This window comes from Vigna unguiculata, chromosome 11 (genome assembly GCF_004118075.2).
Source record: "Vigna unguiculata cultivar IT97K-499-35 chromosome 11, ASM411807v1, whole genome shotgun sequence".
Lineage (NCBI taxonomy): Eukaryota > Viridiplantae > Streptophyta > Magnoliopsida > Fabales > Fabaceae > Vigna > Vigna unguiculata.
In genome coordinates, this window is record NC_040289.1 from 37,668,880 (window position 1) to 37,685,799 (window position 16,920).

Genomic DNA, 16,920 nt, shown 5'->3' on the forward strand with positions numbered 1-16,920 from the left:
TGCACGAAATTCAACTCAATAAAGTCTTTAACACATAAGATTTTTCACCAATTTAATTGCTTTTTAGATTTTTTATTTTCTGAACATTCAATATTGATTTTATCATTCAATTTTTTGCTTAAATTAGTAAATAATCATGAGTTTTTAAACAACGCGAATCTCTTGGAATTAATATGAACTTTCCATTTTATTACTTAAGAATTGTAACATTTATCTACTGAAAAAAAAATTCCAAATTTGGTTTAATGTGTTCCGGAAAATGAATTCCGGGATGATAGGGTGTTGGGAAAGGGTGCAGGGAAGTATTAGCCGAGAACAAAACACTAATATAAATAGTGAATCAATGAACAAAAGTTGATATGTAATCTTCTTAAGAATGAATGGATAATAGTGGATATGCTTAGTTGTTACTAATACAAGGTTTTGTTTGCAGCTATTCACTTCACTGATGAATGAACCAAAGTGTAAAAAAAATATCAAATGGTTTATATGAAAACTGTCCGAATCATCATAATTGCATATATATATATGGACGGTGTCGTCTATGCCTTTGCTTCCTTGTATAGTTGATCAATACAATCCTGTAATTGATGTTGCCAAAGAGTGAGATTTTATTTAGCCAAAAGTGGTGCACATTTTGGAAAACCATGAACCATACTACTGATTCAAGAAGTTAAGGAAACAAGTAATATTGATCACAGAACATGAAACAAACCTTGTAGTGCTTGAGCAATTGCGGTCTCTTCAACTTGAATGTTGGAGTTATCAGATCTCTCTCCATGTCAAAGGGAATTGGTTCAAGGTGAACTGCTTTTAGCATTTCAAATCCTCTAAGCTGAGAGAATATCAACAACGTCAAATTTAACCAGCAACATCAAAATATAGTATTATTAGGCATTCTCCTATTAGTCCTGTTTTAGTGCAAAACAACACTGAGATCAAAGGGAAAAAAATTGAAGTGAATGACTATTAGGTTTTCTATGCACATACTTGGTGTTTCTGACCAGTGCTGTTGAGCTCATCCAAAATGTATTTTCTTGCCTTTGGATTTTCATATAAAGATTTAAAATCATCTGTATAATTATTCTTCACTGCCCAATCCTCAAGGGCTTTACTTTCAGGGACCACCACTGCCACCAAAAAAGATTCAAAACTGTTTCCATAGACCCAAATCTGCATGTAGAATAAAAAGAATTACACATATATTTGAGAATTGAGGTATTTGTAAGTGTCCACTTTCCCATCAAAACTAGGCATCCAACACAGTTCATGTAGCTCTAAATTTACTGAATGTTTCATCATTGAAGCAGAAGCATACCGATGTTATAAGGGGGCACTGTAAATACTTGTTTTCAATATTCTCCACAGCTACATATTCTCCTTGAGACAACTTGAAGATATTCTTTTTTCTGTCAATAATTTTCATGGCTCCATTTGGCTGCCATTCTCCAATGTCACCTGTAATGGTTTTCCAAATATTACAAAACAAACAGCATTTAGAGGAAATTAGCAACTACAATCACTATGCAAGGAAAAAAAAAACAAAGAAGGAGAAAGAGAATCCTAAGAAGGTTGGAAAAAAGGAACTCTTCATTGACATTTTAAACCAATGTTTAATCCACCAAAACATGAGCAATTACCTGTATGAAACCAACCATCAACCAGAACTTCTTCAGTAAGATCTTGACGCTTGTGGTAACCAGAGAACAAGGTATTCCCTCTCAGGCAAATTTCTCCACGGGCTTCAGTGGAGAGTGCATCATATCCCATCTCTGGCACAGATTCAAGCCTGGCCTCAATGGTTGTTGTAGGGACTCCAATTGTTCCCATCATGGAAAACACATTACTTATTGCAGTGAGACATCCACCACAACTTTCAGTAAGACCTGTCACATCAAAATGATAATAAACATGGCATAATTCAATGACATACACACAAATAAACAGATTGATTAGGATTAACATGTGACCACTTCTATAGAATGCATTTAAGAACCAAAAGAGTAAAAACATGCCAAAATTGTTCAACAGATTAACATAGCTGAACAATTTCTTAAAATATTGTATTTAACAGTTGTCATTAAAATGGCATAAAGTAATCCACCAGTATGTTTTAGCAAAAAGATTCAAATACCATATCCTTGCAGCATAGTAGCTCCAAACGTGACCCTCAAAAACTCCTCCACGTGCCTGGCCAAAGGAGCAGCTCCCGATAACAGAAGACGAACTCGTCCACCTAATGCTAGTTTTATCTACGATAAAACCAATATATTTCAATTTTCAAATGACTTTCTGAACAAGAGTCACAGAAGAAATTGAAATACCTTATCAAACACAAGCTTATCAAACAAAGGTGCTGCTTTGTCTTGGGGAAGACCCTTCTCCATATATCCCAACTTGCTGTCAGTAGAATCTGTATTAGTTTGAATTATGATAGAAGAGTAGAAGTTTAAAGGGGTGGGTATGATTGGAGTACATACTAGCTATATGCATATTGAAACAATGAACTTCGCAGTACTCCTGCAGATGAAATTTTGCTTTTGATACCTTCAAGTGCAAAGTTTATAGTCAGTAATTAATGGACATTGTAGATGGTAATTACAAGAGCACACAGAGCTTAAATTCAGTACTTAGAACATTATATCCCACACTAAGATTAGAGCAATAGTACAAGAAGATTATAGTCTTACTAGCATAAACACGGTCATAAATTCTAGGGACACCGCAAAATATAGTTGGTTTCAGCACCTGAACATCTTCCATTAAGAACCTGACATCCTGCAAAATTTGACATGAAAAAATACATTCAGTGAGACAACATTAGAGATTCAATGAGCTAGAACTTAATTAAAGGAACTGAATTCAAAACTTACGCCTTGCCAAAATCCAATTGAAGAACCCTTATAAACCCAATAGGTCTCCATTATCTGGTCATATACATGAGCAAGAGGAAGGAAAGAGAAGTACACATCGTCCTCTGTTCCCTATCAATAATACATAATACATCTGTCTTGTGAGCACATATCAATACACAAATAGGATAAACAAGTGTGTTTCCTCATCATTCATGAGCTTATACTGGAATATGACTAAAACATTACATGAACTTTACTTTCTCTAGCACAACTCAAGAACAGACATTAAGTATGGCCATGCATTTTTCCAATTCATGGAAAAGGATATGGTTCACATGTTTTCTACTAGCTCTAATGATAAGGACCTCAATGACAAATTAAGAGTGAACAAACTAAATAAATAGCAAATAAAACCTGAAAACTATCATCACTATTACTTTTCTCACTCAATTGTAAACAAATAAACAGAAAACAAAAATGGCAACTAATAAAAGTTTTTCTGAAAGGGTGGGGGTGGCACCAGTGAAAAAAGTTATTTTCATACCGCTTTGTCAGTTAATTCAAGCATTTGGTCAATGGACAACACTTGAGCCATGAAAGCCTCATTCTTAATGATGACTCCTTTGGGTTCACCTGTTGTTCCACTTGTGTACATGATTGTGCATATGTCAGTCTTCTTTTTCAGTGGCATGTCAAAATCCAGATCTCCCTGAAAGAAATGAAGATACACTATTAAATATTAAAATATATTTCTCCCATTACTCAATTAAAATGGTTATTGCTCTTAACTATAAACATCAACATGAAATTAAGAATCGGGTTCCTCAGGTTCTTACCAACTGAAGAAATTCTTCCCACGAGAAGCAAGATACGCCAAGCTCCTCAGCTTCCTTCTTTTGTGCAGTTAAAACATTACCAAAACTCACAATAGCTACACCAGTAAATTAAAGAGGCTTATTAAAAGATGGAAAAACCTTAAACTAACAGTGACAGGGACAAGATAGACACAATTGACTTACTTTTAAGATTTGAACAGCGGCCAAGGCATGATAAAACCTGTGGAAAAGGACATTGCTTTAATGTATAACTTAAAATATTACAAGAACTGCAATAAATAGCAATGTTAAAAGGACTAGCAGGATGTACAACATTCTGTCAGCTTAGAATTGAATATCTGATTACTACTGCTTTAAGCAAGTGACTGAGAGAAATATTAGAAATAAATTTATATAACTCATTTTAAAAACTGCAAACTACTTTCTCATCATACAATTTGTTAGGAAACTAGTTGATCATCAACTGAAACACTTACATGTTGAAGGTGTGTGCATCTGACTAAAATAAAATTTCATCCAAGGAAATAATAGAAGATGTGTGCACCAAGAATATGATGGAACTTACAGAAGGAATCTTGCTATCTTGTACAAATGCTATCGAGACTTCAGCATGGTTTATGATAAACTCCACAGCATTGGGACCTGTTAGATGTAAATTTCAAGATACATTCTAGCTGGACGATAACATGAGCGCAAAAAAACATGACAAACTCTTGAGTTCTTCCTTTTGTTTGAACAAATAAAAGCAAACACATTGAGAATGATTTGAAAAAGGAACAAAACACAAACCCAGTGTGTCATATAATGGAACATATGTTACTGCGTAGCTATTGCAAGCCTGCAAACAGCAAATTTGAATCAAGCCACTCGAGTCCCATTGGAATAATCATAGAATATGGTAAAAATGTATCAACTCTTGCGATGTTAAGTGAAGAACAATAATACAAACAAGGTCACTGAACTTTTTGGTTGCCAAATTATAGCTAGGAATGAGAGACTAATGCTAGCAGAACATGCTTTCCAAACTCACTCTTTATAGTTGAATGAATTTCCGTACACCCCTAAATATTATCCACTCTAACAGGAAAAAATGTGTTTTTAGCATTTCTCATGAATAAAATAATTAACTCATTTTAGTTTTGTTCCTGGTTGTGATTAATATAATAAACTAACTGCTTAAATGCAATTTCTCCTAAAATTCAGTGTCATACCTCCATTGCAAGTATCCATTCAGGGCAGTTAGACCCATATATGCCACAACGGTCACCCTTGTGGAATAAAAGCACTGAGTTAGATTAATTGCAAATATATTTTTCTCCATACATAGTATCTTAAAAAGAGCAAGATTGATTACAGGATTGACACCAAGGCCCTTCATGGCTGAACCAATTCGAATGGCAGCATGATAAGCCTCCTGATATGTCATCCATTCATAGGGACCAGCCTGCAAAATCAGTTCAATAATTGCATAATTGACCCAATGCAATAATTTTCTTTTTAATCTATTGGGTATTAAGCTATGCTTCAAAAAATTTAGGTGTCTTTTACTAATATGTAAATCATCAATTTAGCTCCCAGGACACAGAAAAAAAAGAACCTTCAATTTAGTACTAGTTTGAGTTTTATCTCATCAATATGCATTAATATTGAATAGAATTTTTAATTATGCAAACTACAATTCTATTTATACTCAGAAGAACATCGATGTTGTGTTACCTATCAGGCATTTAACTATTTTCAATATAAATAACACTCAAGGAGCTATGCTACAAAAAGTTGGCATGTGCCAACTTAAGACTAGACTGAAATTGCCAGAAAATGATAGAAGAAACAAAACCACATTAAAGTCGGTACCTTGAAATCCGTTTTTTGACGCCGACCCAGCATAGGGTTGTTGGGGCACCTCTTGGTCGTGTCCCTGCACACGAATCCATCGAAACTAAGAATGAATCCTCAAACCCCACCACAGATACAACTCACTACCACTTGTGAAAATCCCCAGCAGAGTGTACACTATTTTGTAACTATGATTCAATATAGTAAAGTAAACACAATTTCTCAACTGGCCTATTAGCTCAGCTGGTTAGAGCGTCGTGCTAATAACGCGAAGGTCGCAGGTTCGAGACCTGCATGGGCCATTTTTGAAAAAAAAGCTTTTTAACTTGTTTTTTTTGTTAACATGCCCTGAATCTTGGAGTCAATAATTTTCATCAAAACACAAACTTTATGCATAAATTTTGCAACTTCTGAAAACCCTTTTGCTCATACAAACGAAAAGTTGAAAAAGAAAGTGAAAGTGACCTGAAGAAGTCCCATGGAGATTCAAAATGAGAAGGCACTTCCATCAAACCATCTCTGGCATAGATGCACCTGTAGACAGGACCTGCTGAAGGTTTTCCATCACTTTCCAACCTTGCCTCCTCTACCTTCACAGTGTACACCTCAGCCATTACCACACAAATGCTTCCTAAAAAATGGTGCTGTTTTCTTCTCCAAAAGCCTCTGAAGAAAATGGTCTGAGAAAATGGTTGATGAATTTAACAACACATCATGGCCTTAAAAGAGTTAGTTGAGCTGAAGGCTGAAGCAATAAATTCCAACATTGCAGCACTTAGTGTTTTCTTCTGCATTTATTTTTGGCCGTCAAAGTTTGGTGCAAAGATCATGCCTTTCCTTTATCTCTCTTTTAACTTCACAATTTTCTTCTGCTACCAGTTTTTGTCAAGAAAACCAATTTTGATGCAGCGTTTTTAACATAATTACGTAACACTGTTAGTGGTTGTTGAGTTACTGATTAAGAGAAGTTGCTAAAAAAACACACAGTATTGATACTTTGTGCATACTATGTATGAGAAAGTTACATGAAAATTTTGTAACTTTCTCTAAATTTAGGGTTTCGATCAATTTGTAAACTTTACAATAACTGAGTAACTCTGGTTAAACTTGAAATGGTACTTAGAAACAAAATAATTGAAGATTTGTTCGAAAATCATGCTTTTCTTATTATTGAATATTATATTTTAACCTGCTGCATTTAATTATACTTTTCTTAAAATATTATAACTTTAATTAGTTTACCAATTTTAAAAGGAATATTAGTGGAAAATTAGTAGAAGTTAATCTATATCTGTAAACTTTTTTCTTTATATATATAGATATCATACTTAATTCAAATTGATCCAAATCTAATTAGCATTAGTTAATTCTTATATTGAAGTTGCAAAAATAAACTCCAAAAGACTCAAATTGAATGAACAGGAGCATTCTTATTACGTCCTTACTTCGAATAGGTGATGATGATTATTTTACAAAAATAGTTAAGTCATAATTTTTCAATGTTTTTTACTGCAGGATTTTCTTCACTAGATTAATATTGAAAAACATGATTAAAAATGAAAATAACAGGATAGAATTTTAATTTATATTTTAAAAATATTAATAACTCTCTTACATATACGAAAATTAAAATATTAAATAACAACTTTTAATGATTATTAAAATATGTCTAATAATAAATTATAGAAAAACTGTGTTATAAAACAATAATAATAACTATTTTTTTACTCAATTTATAAGTAACTACTAATACTTTTTATAGTTTAATCACTACTTAAAATCCCCATATACTTCCATTCTTTACCATTAATACTTTATGAACAACAATATGTGGACATTTATTATTTGCAAAGACTGAGTTAATAGGTATAATATTTTTCTCTGTTTTGGTCGTAAACATGCACCACCATCATCAAACAAATATGAACGAATTAAAGTAATGAAAGTGTCATATACCCACTGCTCAGCACTGTCTCGGGACCCATCATCGTTCGTCTTTAATTTCCTGTAGAAAAATGAACCCAACACCAATAGCCATGCCACCTTGTAGAAAAATATCGAAGTCAAACTCTATTTTTTTCTTTTATATCTTTTCCCAGTATTTTCCATTTCCACGTTTTCGTTTCTTGTATTCTCCACCATGACAATTTCGCTAATAACCTTAATTTTCAATACTCAGAAGATATATTTGTCTCTGAGTTTGGCCTTGTGAGAAAGTGCACACTGGCCTACCTTCACGTACATTGGATAGGAATGCATGCATTTTCTTGAAATCTAAAACCTATGCATTTAACTTCATAGTATTCATTATTGCCAAGCACATGATGTGGACCCTTTATCCAACATCTATGTCAATTGTCAAACTTTCCAATACTATATACCACAACAAACATCTTTGCTCATACTAAAAACACGTTAATGCAGATTAGCCTGAGACAGTAAAATATTTGAATATTTGAGCGTTCAAGTTATTAGTTGGTCTAAATTATACAGAAGAATTAATTTCTTTTACTTTTAGTAACAATCAATCATATCATATACTTAAAATCTTACACAGGATTGAGAGAGATAAAAAATAAAATCCACACCTAACTTTTTGCGCTAGCTTTAATGTTATCTGCAACATTAATAGTGCATGTGACCACTTACAGAATTCTGATAATATAAGCTCTTAACTTGGTGTGAATGCATGTCTCAGATGAATTACACATCCTTTTCGTGGCCACGTATGCTGTGAGTGATTGGACCAACTTGAAATCTACTGGGCCGGATTGTACAGTATGAGCTCAGAAGAGTTGGTTTGGGCTTCAAGACAGATTGTGAAGTTAACAGTAACTGTGTTGTCTGTGCATGATGATAGCTACACAGGTTAACAACTATTGCTGATTATGGGTCAAAGGAAAAAAAGACACCAAAAAGAATGCTACTACCAGTGTTGGTTTGGTTGCCAAAATACCAAAGGTATGTCTTTAGATCTGTTTTGTCGAAAGAAGAAAAGAATGGATTCATCGAAATGAATTGGATGAAGACAGACAGAGAAATTTACAGCAAATATGAAATTGCACATGATTTATCGATTTTCAATGTTATCTATCCATCACATGATTTACATATTAGAAGGGTAGTAAAAAGTGTTTGTTGTTTTGGTAGAAAGACAAATATTTAGAGGAAGATAGGAGCAGGGTATTTGTTTATGGAAAAAGGTGAGTTGAAAAATAAAAAAGTTGAAAGAGCATTGATCACAAAAGATTCCAAATTCAAAATGTTATAAATGGCATTAATTATCTGACGATGAAAGAATTCACAGCAGAGTGTCACGCACTAAAACGAATCAACCAATGTTGCTTGTCAGCATACCCAATGCCACAATAAATGCCTTGCGTCTGTGGGCATAAACCTATACAGAGTGACCTAGGTCGCACCATAACTCATATTAATGTGTGTTTTGCATCTTCAATCCATTCACATGGGTGGCTTCAGTCGGTGCTGCCATAAAGAAACTGCATGAACAAGCATTTGCCAAAACCCTCTTCTCTTCGGTCGGTTCAAGAATCAAAACACAACCTTCTATCCAATCCTCTGCTCATTGCTCATTTATGAGCTTCCACACACCACACACCACAGTCTGAGCATACTTACAGAGAATAATAGATATATAAATATAGGGAGAGAGAAAACCACTCTTTCTTCTTTCTTCTTCTCCCTTATCACCATGAAATCTCTTACTTCTCTCTTCTCTCTTCTCTCTCCCATTTAATGCTCTTCCTACCATCCATTAATGACTCTCTACAAATTGCCAGACCGTCTCATTAAATTAAACCGCATGCCACCACCTCCATTAAATTCCTCCTTGACCTGACCCACACCGCCACTCTCCACCCATCTCCGATCAAACCTCAACCCCATCTACCAATCAACCGCCGCCACGTGTCCTCTTGCCGCCCATTCTCACTTCTCGAGGAAAGCTTCAATCTTTCTTTTTTACCTTCCTTGCATCAATCTCACCTCCGGTTAAATCTCTCCGGCGACAGAAGCGCCTCGGGATCCCCGCATCTCAGCCGGCTCGACGAGAACGCCGCCGCTGCCAGACCCGACGACCGAAGAAACATTGGGCTTGCAATCGACTTGCTGCGCCGCGACGAGCTCCCGCCGCCGCCGTACCTCACGCTGGACTCCGACAGCGGGAAGAATCCCCTCCGCCGGAAGAACGGTGATTTCATCCCTCTGTAATACCGAAATGAAAACACCCTTGGTTTCCCCAAAGACCCAAACGGTGAAGGCCTCTTGCTCCAGAAACTATTACTCCCTCTGCGGTATCGCCACGGCGAGGCAGTGGTGGCTTCCATCACCATCCTCTCCGACGCGACACTCCGTTCAAACCCAAACGAATATGATCTCTTCAGCAGAAAATCCCTAAAACAATCCTCTGAGCTGACGTTCGCGTGGTTGTGGTTCCTCCTCGGAGATTGCTCGTCGATGCAGGGTGTTATCTCCGGGACGGCGGATATTGCCACGGGCGGTGGGGGATCGATGAGAGGGTCCAGGCTGATGCGGTGAAGAATTGTGTCGTCGTCGAGGCTCGGTCGGATTCTTGCGGCCATCATCGGAGTGAAAGGCGAATCGGCGCAGAGGACTCCTGCGCGGCAGAGAGGGCAGTTAGCGTGCGAGCGAAGCCACGCGTCGATGCAGTCCACGTGGAACGTGTGTGAACAAACCGGAAGCGTTCTCACGTAGTCTTCGTCTTCGAATTCCAGCAAGCAAACGGCGCAGTCGTTGCGAGACTCTTCGAAACGAGCGTCGTATTTAGCTGTGTAAAGCGAAAACGGTATCGTTTTAATCACCGTTTCGTCTAAGCCGTAGGGAGAGAACACGCGCGGGCCGTCAAAGGGAGACTCGTAGGGTAAGGACTCGAGGTCGCCAACGGAGGACGGGGGGAATCGCCGCCGCCGGAAGCGGTGTAGGAGGCGGTGGATAGGCGGCCTGAGGTGTCGCGCGATGAGACGAGAGTAGGTTACGACGAGAAAGGCGGCGGCGACGACTACGACCATTGCTATCAAGGGAGGGCTGAAGTCAACCGCCGGCGTGTTGGACGGCGGTGGTAGGAATGATTTGTTTAGTATTGGTGTCGGCGTTGGGGTCGGAGATGCAGACGGAGACGGAGATGGGGCCCAATGGGGTGGCTGAGAAGGAGACATCATGGTGATGGTGATGAAAATGGAAGAAGAAGAAGAGAAGAATAGGGTTTTAGTTGTTGAAAATAGAGTGAAAGAGAAAACTGTGCAATTGGGTTTAATGCAAACACCAGATACAAACGTTGACTGTGGTTCTGTGTTTCTGTTTTTTTTTTTTTTTTAATATTTTTATCTTCGTTTTGCCTTTTTCGCGCACTCACTAACTCACTTGCGACTATGGTCGTGGCTGCTCTGCTCCATGGAGACACGTGGACTTTGGTGAAGTTGAGGCCAACGGTTTTCTTTCCCTGTGCTTCTCCCCACTCTTTTACGCTATCCTCTCACTTTCCTTTCTTGACACGTCATCAATTTAACCCTTCGATGAGTGCTTATTGGATTCTCCACTACTGCGTGCTGTGTGTGCGAAGCAGGATACAATACACTCTCCTGTTGGACACGATATGGTTATCAAACAGTGCTATCAACCACCAACACTTCCATCTTTTCTCATCCCACTGCAATTAATTGCTAAATTTCGTTAATGTTATGTGGATCCCACCAAATTAGAGGAAATAAAATAAGTAAGAAAATAGTAAATAAACAAAAACTAGGATCATTTCTGTGAAGAGGAAAAAGAAAAATTATGTAAATTTGATAAAACAAAATAAACTAATGGGATAGATAGTATAGTAAATTATAGAAGTATAGTAAATTATAACGTTTTTAAGAAAATCAAATTTAAATCTCGAGTTGAAGTATAAAGATATATTACATAACTAGAGACCAAATTTTGTCACCTGTGGTAAATTTATTTACTTCAAGAAAGATAAAATATACATGTAGATTTTACCCGCAAATATATCGTCTTATTTATTATTTATTATACTAGTAAGCATATACATTCTAAATACTATTTCATAATTTAATTTCATTGAGGAAAGGATGTTTTCAAATAGTATGTTAATATATACATACTGTTAAAATTAATAAACTATGGAATGTAAATTTTCAATACTTTATAAAAGAGAACAATAATGAATACTGTAATGGAATATAAAAGTTAAATAAGAGTGAAAAGGACTAATCATATTCTCAGTTTCTAAGATTTTCGTATAATATATTATTAGTTTCTCAAATTTAATGACAAATTTTACATAAATTTATTTTAGTCTCCAATCTTTAATAATGAAACAATGATATTTTGACTATTAAATTTTGACAACTTTCTCTTATAACATGAGATATTATCTCTTAAGTGATTTTTGAATATTGAGAATAAGAGAAAGAAAAGATGGAAAACCACTTAAAAGATGACATATAAGGTTGTAAGAGAAAGTTGTCAAAATTTAGTAGTCAAAAAATAATTTTCTTTAATAATGTTGTGAACATTTTAAACCAAGTTAATACTGACTTTATCGGTATCTACTACGTATATTTGAGTAGCATGTTAGTATCATCACTAAGGGCATGATGGATTTGTCATGAATATAAAATTTATGTTGTTTGTTTTAAGGAAGTTGGAAGTAGAAGTGGAGAGATTATAAGATAAAGTTGGTGAATAATTTGTTATAAATAAAATGAGATGTTTTAATAGATCCAAATACAAAATTACAAATTTATTTTATGGTTAGAATTAATATTGTAAAACTATTTTTTCTATTATTTTATAAGTGTTAAGTAAAAAGAATGGGGTAAAAAGCCCGTCTTTTTCTCTTACACCTTTTTAGCTATTCACTATCTTTTTTTCTCTCTGTTCCCTTAACCCCAAATAACCCACTCTTTCTCGTTTCCTGAAACAAAAGTTGAGTTAGGGCCATTGCGGAGTCTCCCATACAGTTGAGCGAATTCCTTCCCTGTGTAAGTCAAAAATTCCAAACTTGTGTCTTGTATCTCTCTTTTTCAATTTGAGGTCTTGTATAAAGCCTCGCTTTTTCTCCCTATGCTCTTGCTTTTCAGTTCTTTGGTCTGTTTCGGGATTGTGGTGCTCACTTCACCTAGGCTTTCTTCCCGTCAAGAGTAGTGATAGTTTGAGGTAAGAAAAGTTAGAACATCATCCTTTTTTGAAATGAATCTTGCTTGTTTTTGTTGTGATTATACTGAATTGGGATGAATGGCATGAATGCCTGATTTATGATTATACTGAATTGGAATGAATGACATGTTTAAGTTGTTTGAGTTTTTGGGTTTCTATGTGTGAGCAAGTGGGAAATCTATTGTTCTCGCCCAAGTGAACAACTCTCACTTGACCAAGAATAGTAGAAAATTCGTCCTTGCCTTTTAGTTTGAGTTGTCGTCTAGGCGAGGAGCTTCAGTTTCGAGCAAGAACAATCTCACTCAGGCGAGAATGTCCCACTTAAGCGAGAACTCGTACATTGAGCAAGACCGGTACATAATTGTTTTCTTGAATTGTTTTTGTGATTGACTAATTGTGTCACGTGGTGTTTTAAGGTGATACTTGACGTAATTGGTATGTGATGGAAATGATTTTGACATAGTATATGGAACGTGGGTAGTGAAAGAGTTTCAAGGAAATGATTTTGAGATAGCATACTTTAGGTTAAATTTTTTAACTTGTAACAAAATAAACATTTTTTAACATAAATTGTAGGTGCAGTAATGATGCATGCGTAAAAGAATAAAGTTTTTTTTTTCAAAGAAAATGAAGGGTTAATTCGTCACTTTACAGTAAATCTCTGGCAGTGTACAACGATGGAAATATGTTCCTTTATCGCAAATTCATACCTTTAAATACATTAAAACACACACATAAACAATCATTTGCAAATCCATCTCCATATACAGTAAATAATCAAAATCAAACATAAGTTGAATATTTTTTAGTGTGTCAAATTGAACTCAAATCTTGTTTGGTCCTAAATTTTAATTTTTTTTTTCAATTCCTCGTGATTTAAAAATGGTTTTTCCTAATCTTCCAATTAAAAAAAAATAGTTGCACAGAATTTAAAATTTATCATGTACAAACTAAAATACCAATTATAATTAAAAAGAAAAGGGTTGCATGGCCCAATGGGCCCATTCAATGGGCTTTGTATACCCAATACCAATAGAGCTGTTGGTTAGCAAAAGCCAAAAAACCCTTGAAGAGAGAGGTTGCAAGAAACCCTAATCAGAAGAGAAGAGAAGAGAAGATTAAGAGTTGGGGTTTAGGGTTGATCAGATCGGAGAAGGCATCATGTTTCCAGGGATGTTCATGCGGAAGCCAGACAAAGCTGCAGCACTGAAGCAGCTGAAATCTCACGTTGCCATGTTCGGCACATTGGTGGTTGTTCTTCGAGTCACCCCTTACGTTCTTCATTTTCTCACTGCTGAGAAAGAAGAACTCAAGCTCGAGCTTTAATTTATCGCTCTTCCTCGCCTGGTACATTCATCGTTTCCTTTCCATTTACTTGATCAGTTTCTGCAACTCACTGTCGTATTTTGTGAACTGGGTCTCTGTTTTAGTGAAAAATATGGGAACTTTATTAAAAATGTTGAATTAACATGTCAATCAGTGAAGATGTTAATCTATAGAATTTATTGTCTTTTTCCCATTGACATTGAAAACCCAAGCACACTGGATTATTTCATAAAAAGTTTCTCCCTTTAAACCCTGGCATTTGTTTCTCCACACCCAGTACAGCTTAAGAAGCAAAATTGTACATAAAGCGGCGATATATGCTCTTTTGTGTTAGGGAACTGTTCTGCAATCAAGCCCACAAATTTATAACATTTGCTGCAGTAATTTGGATAAAAATAATGAAAATAGCAAACAAGTTTTTATTTTTTATTTTTTTGTGGTGGTATTGGTATCCTGAACGACTTTGCTGTTTTTTCTACTAATTGTTGCATTCTTATTCAGCACAAAACTTTTTACTCATATCAGTTGCACACTTGCATCACCCCCTTTTGTGCAAACCTTTCATATAGGTGGTTACTTTTCTGGTCTCAAATAGAAGCCAAAAGTTAATCATGTTTGGTGAATTTAATTGTGAGTAAATTTAGTGTCATTATTCCAACAATATCCTTAATTAGTCATCATTCCAGTAAATTTTATTAAATGTACTTCAGGAAATATAGTTTTATTTATACGAAATCAAGAAAGTTAAATAAGCTAAAGTAGCATCCATAATCAGTGCGAGATTTAATATCTTATGTTTAAGTATGGAGGCAGGAAATTATGAACTGACATGCGACTATAATTTGTTTCGACGTATAATTATGTCATACCTGCCTGTGTGATATCTGCATTGTTAATTTAATGGTTACCGTGGTTGAGATCAAACTGAAATAAAAGTGGAGGTTAAAATGATAAAGTTAGTATTGGTTTATTCAATGATGGTGTGATAATAAGATGAATAGAATTTTGGGTGAGGACTAATGTGCTGGTTTATTCTCCTGTATCGTGTTTATGTGCTGGTTTTTAAGATTAACTTCAACTGAAATAATGCGGAAGTATCAAATTATATAATTTTTTGTCTCAGGATGTGTATGGCTCTTGCAATACATGATTTGTATATCGTTACACTCTCTATTCTATAATTTCTTTGAATTGTGACGTTTTAGCAGAAACATTATTCGTTTATGGTGATCACCTGAACATGTCTATTTAATACGGTTTTTTCGGCTGTGCTTTTTCCAACACAAAGAAGTTCCGGTTCTGTCTTTCTTCCATTTACTATAGTTGATTTACTTTATTTGTTTATTTTAATTCTAACTGAACAGAAAAATGTTAAGCTCGTGGATACCTTTTTCCCCGTTTGAATGCTTTATATGCTGACATATTGGCATCTTTTTTATTGCTGCAGCATATCTTGAGGAGCAGGACGGGTCCTGGGGCTCGGGACAATCATGAAGTAGTATATAACTCTTGAAATTGAGGCCAAGATGGTATTTTTAATTTAATTACATTTCCTTTTTGTATTTGGAATGTAAGTGTGTTTGAATTATTGGTGAGAAAGTAGACATTTTCAATAATCAATTATATTATTATAATTGATTGTATGAAAGATGCGACAGGTGAAGAATGGTTTTAAGCTAAATATATGCTTTTACTGGTCTACAAGAATAACGTTTTAAGAAATATTTTTTGTAATAAATTATAATAAATGAATGGAATTATTCTTTCCAATTAATTTTTCGTTTTAAAAAGAATTTGTGCTTAAATTGAGAAAACAAAAGCTAGCTACAAGATAAAATGTTATAGAAATAGTTAAAAATTATATGTAATGATGATTGTCGGCCAGAATAGAAGAAATCATTTTAACCAGTCTATTATTTTGAAAATAGGACATTTCAGTTATACTTATTTGACTTTTCTTTTCGATGTTTAGGTTTATTTCGTTGGCTTAGTCGGGGTTATCCTATTTAATTTTATAAGAGAGGAAAAAAAGTTATAAGAGAAGGGGATAATAAACTTCAAAAGTTAACGTAAATTTGTTTTTTGTTTTTTTTTATCACAAAATTATTAAGTTAGATAATATTCCTCGAAGATAAAATTTTGACATTTCTTTTATTTTGATAATTTGACATTCCTGTTTATATATTGGTCGATCAAATAAACAAAAATCCATTATTAATCGTATTTTAGTATTATTTTTTATCATTATTAATATTAATGTTGACATCAGACGATTAACGATGTGACAGGAGGAGAAGGTAGTTAAGTAGTTGACAGTTGAAGTTGTGTGAGAGAAGAAACGGTTTTGTTTTCACGATAGACGCTCCTGCATCCATAAAAAAAAGAAAAAAGATAACATAGCAAAACCAAATAAAAAGGAAAGTAGCTCATAATTGCAGCTAAGAGAAATTGCAAGACTCAAGTTTCCTTGCCCATATTGAAGTTGTGTTGTACCCTTTTGTTCAAGACCTAAAAAATAAAGCTTGAGAAGCTATGAAGCTAAGCTGAGACTAATGACAGTGAGTTGAACACAAAAACGTTGAGAATTGAGAGTCCTTATAGGTTTTTGACCCAGCATTCGAAGTTACTCCACTAGCACTTGCATCATCACATGATAACATCATTTTCCAATGAAAATGGGGTCAATACTAGTTTGACAATTGGCGAATCTGAGTTCCCTCTTTAGAAAGCACTGGCACACAATCTGCCGCTAGTCATTCCATTCATAAATTCATTTTGGACACAGATGCATCTCTTGTCTTGTCTGGTCCCTATCAAGAAAGACTAACGACCGTTCAAAATCATACAAAATAATATAACAAAAT

At 35.1% G+C, this 16,920-nt stretch overlaps 3 protein-coding genes and 1 non-coding gene across 5 annotated transcripts; 2 read left to right on the top strand and 2 right to left on the bottom strand.

Moving 5' to 3' along the window:
• Positions 1–305: 305 nt before the first annotated feature.
• LOC114168391 (long chain acyl-CoA synthetase 2-like) lies at positions 306–6,400 on the bottom strand. 2 transcript variants are annotated; one of them, XM_028053184.1, is made up of 19 exons: positions 5,993–6,400; positions 5,546–5,609; positions 5,046–5,135; positions 4,903–4,959; positions 4,481–4,529; positions 4,257–4,333; positions 3,875–3,911; positions 3,692–3,786; positions 3,400–3,564; positions 2,874–2,984; positions 2,691–2,778; positions 2,481–2,547; positions 2,325–2,400; positions 2,135–2,252; positions 1,641–1,886; positions 1,319–1,458; positions 991–1,173; positions 716–835; positions 306–581 (listed from the first exon to the last, which is right to left on the bottom strand). In XM_028053184.1, the coding sequence occupies exons 1-19, from the start codon at positions 6,139–6,141 to the stop codon at positions 543–545; spliced, it is 1,971 nt and encodes a 656-aa protein (XP_027908985.1). In that variant the 5' UTR covers positions 6,142–6,400; the 3' UTR covers positions 306–542. The 2 variants fall into 2 exon arrangements, with proteins under 2 accessions (XP_027908985.1, XP_027908986.1); XM_028053185.1 differs by lacking the exons at positions 4,481–4,529; positions 5,993–6,400 and having other exon boundaries at positions 5,546–5,615.
• Positions 5,756–5,829, top strand: TRNAI-AAU. The gene has a single exon. It is a non-coding gene; the product is annotated as a tRNA-Ile (tRNA).
• A 1,584-nt stretch (positions 6,401–7,984) lies between the features above and the next one.
• Positions 7,985–11,179, bottom strand: LOC114168373 (RING-H2 finger protein ATL65). The gene has a single exon (XM_028053159.1). The coding sequence runs from the start codon at positions 10,723–10,725 to the stop codon at positions 9,529–9,531; it is 1,197 nt and encodes a 398-aa protein (XP_027908960.1). The 5' UTR covers positions 10,726–11,179; the 3' UTR covers positions 7,985–9,528.
• A 2,591-nt stretch (positions 11,180–13,770) lies between these two features.
• On the top strand, positions 13,771–15,778 carry LOC114168808 (mitochondrial import receptor subunit TOM6 homolog). Its single transcript, XM_028053764.1, has 2 exons — positions 13,771–14,077; positions 15,504–15,778. Exon 1 carries the CDS (start codon positions 13,892–13,894, stop codon positions 14,054–14,056), a length of 165 nt encoding a protein of 54 aa, XP_027909565.1. The 5' UTR covers positions 13,771–13,891; the 3' UTR covers positions 14,057–14,077; positions 15,504–15,778.
• Positions 15,779–16,920: the final 1,142 nt, after the last annotated feature.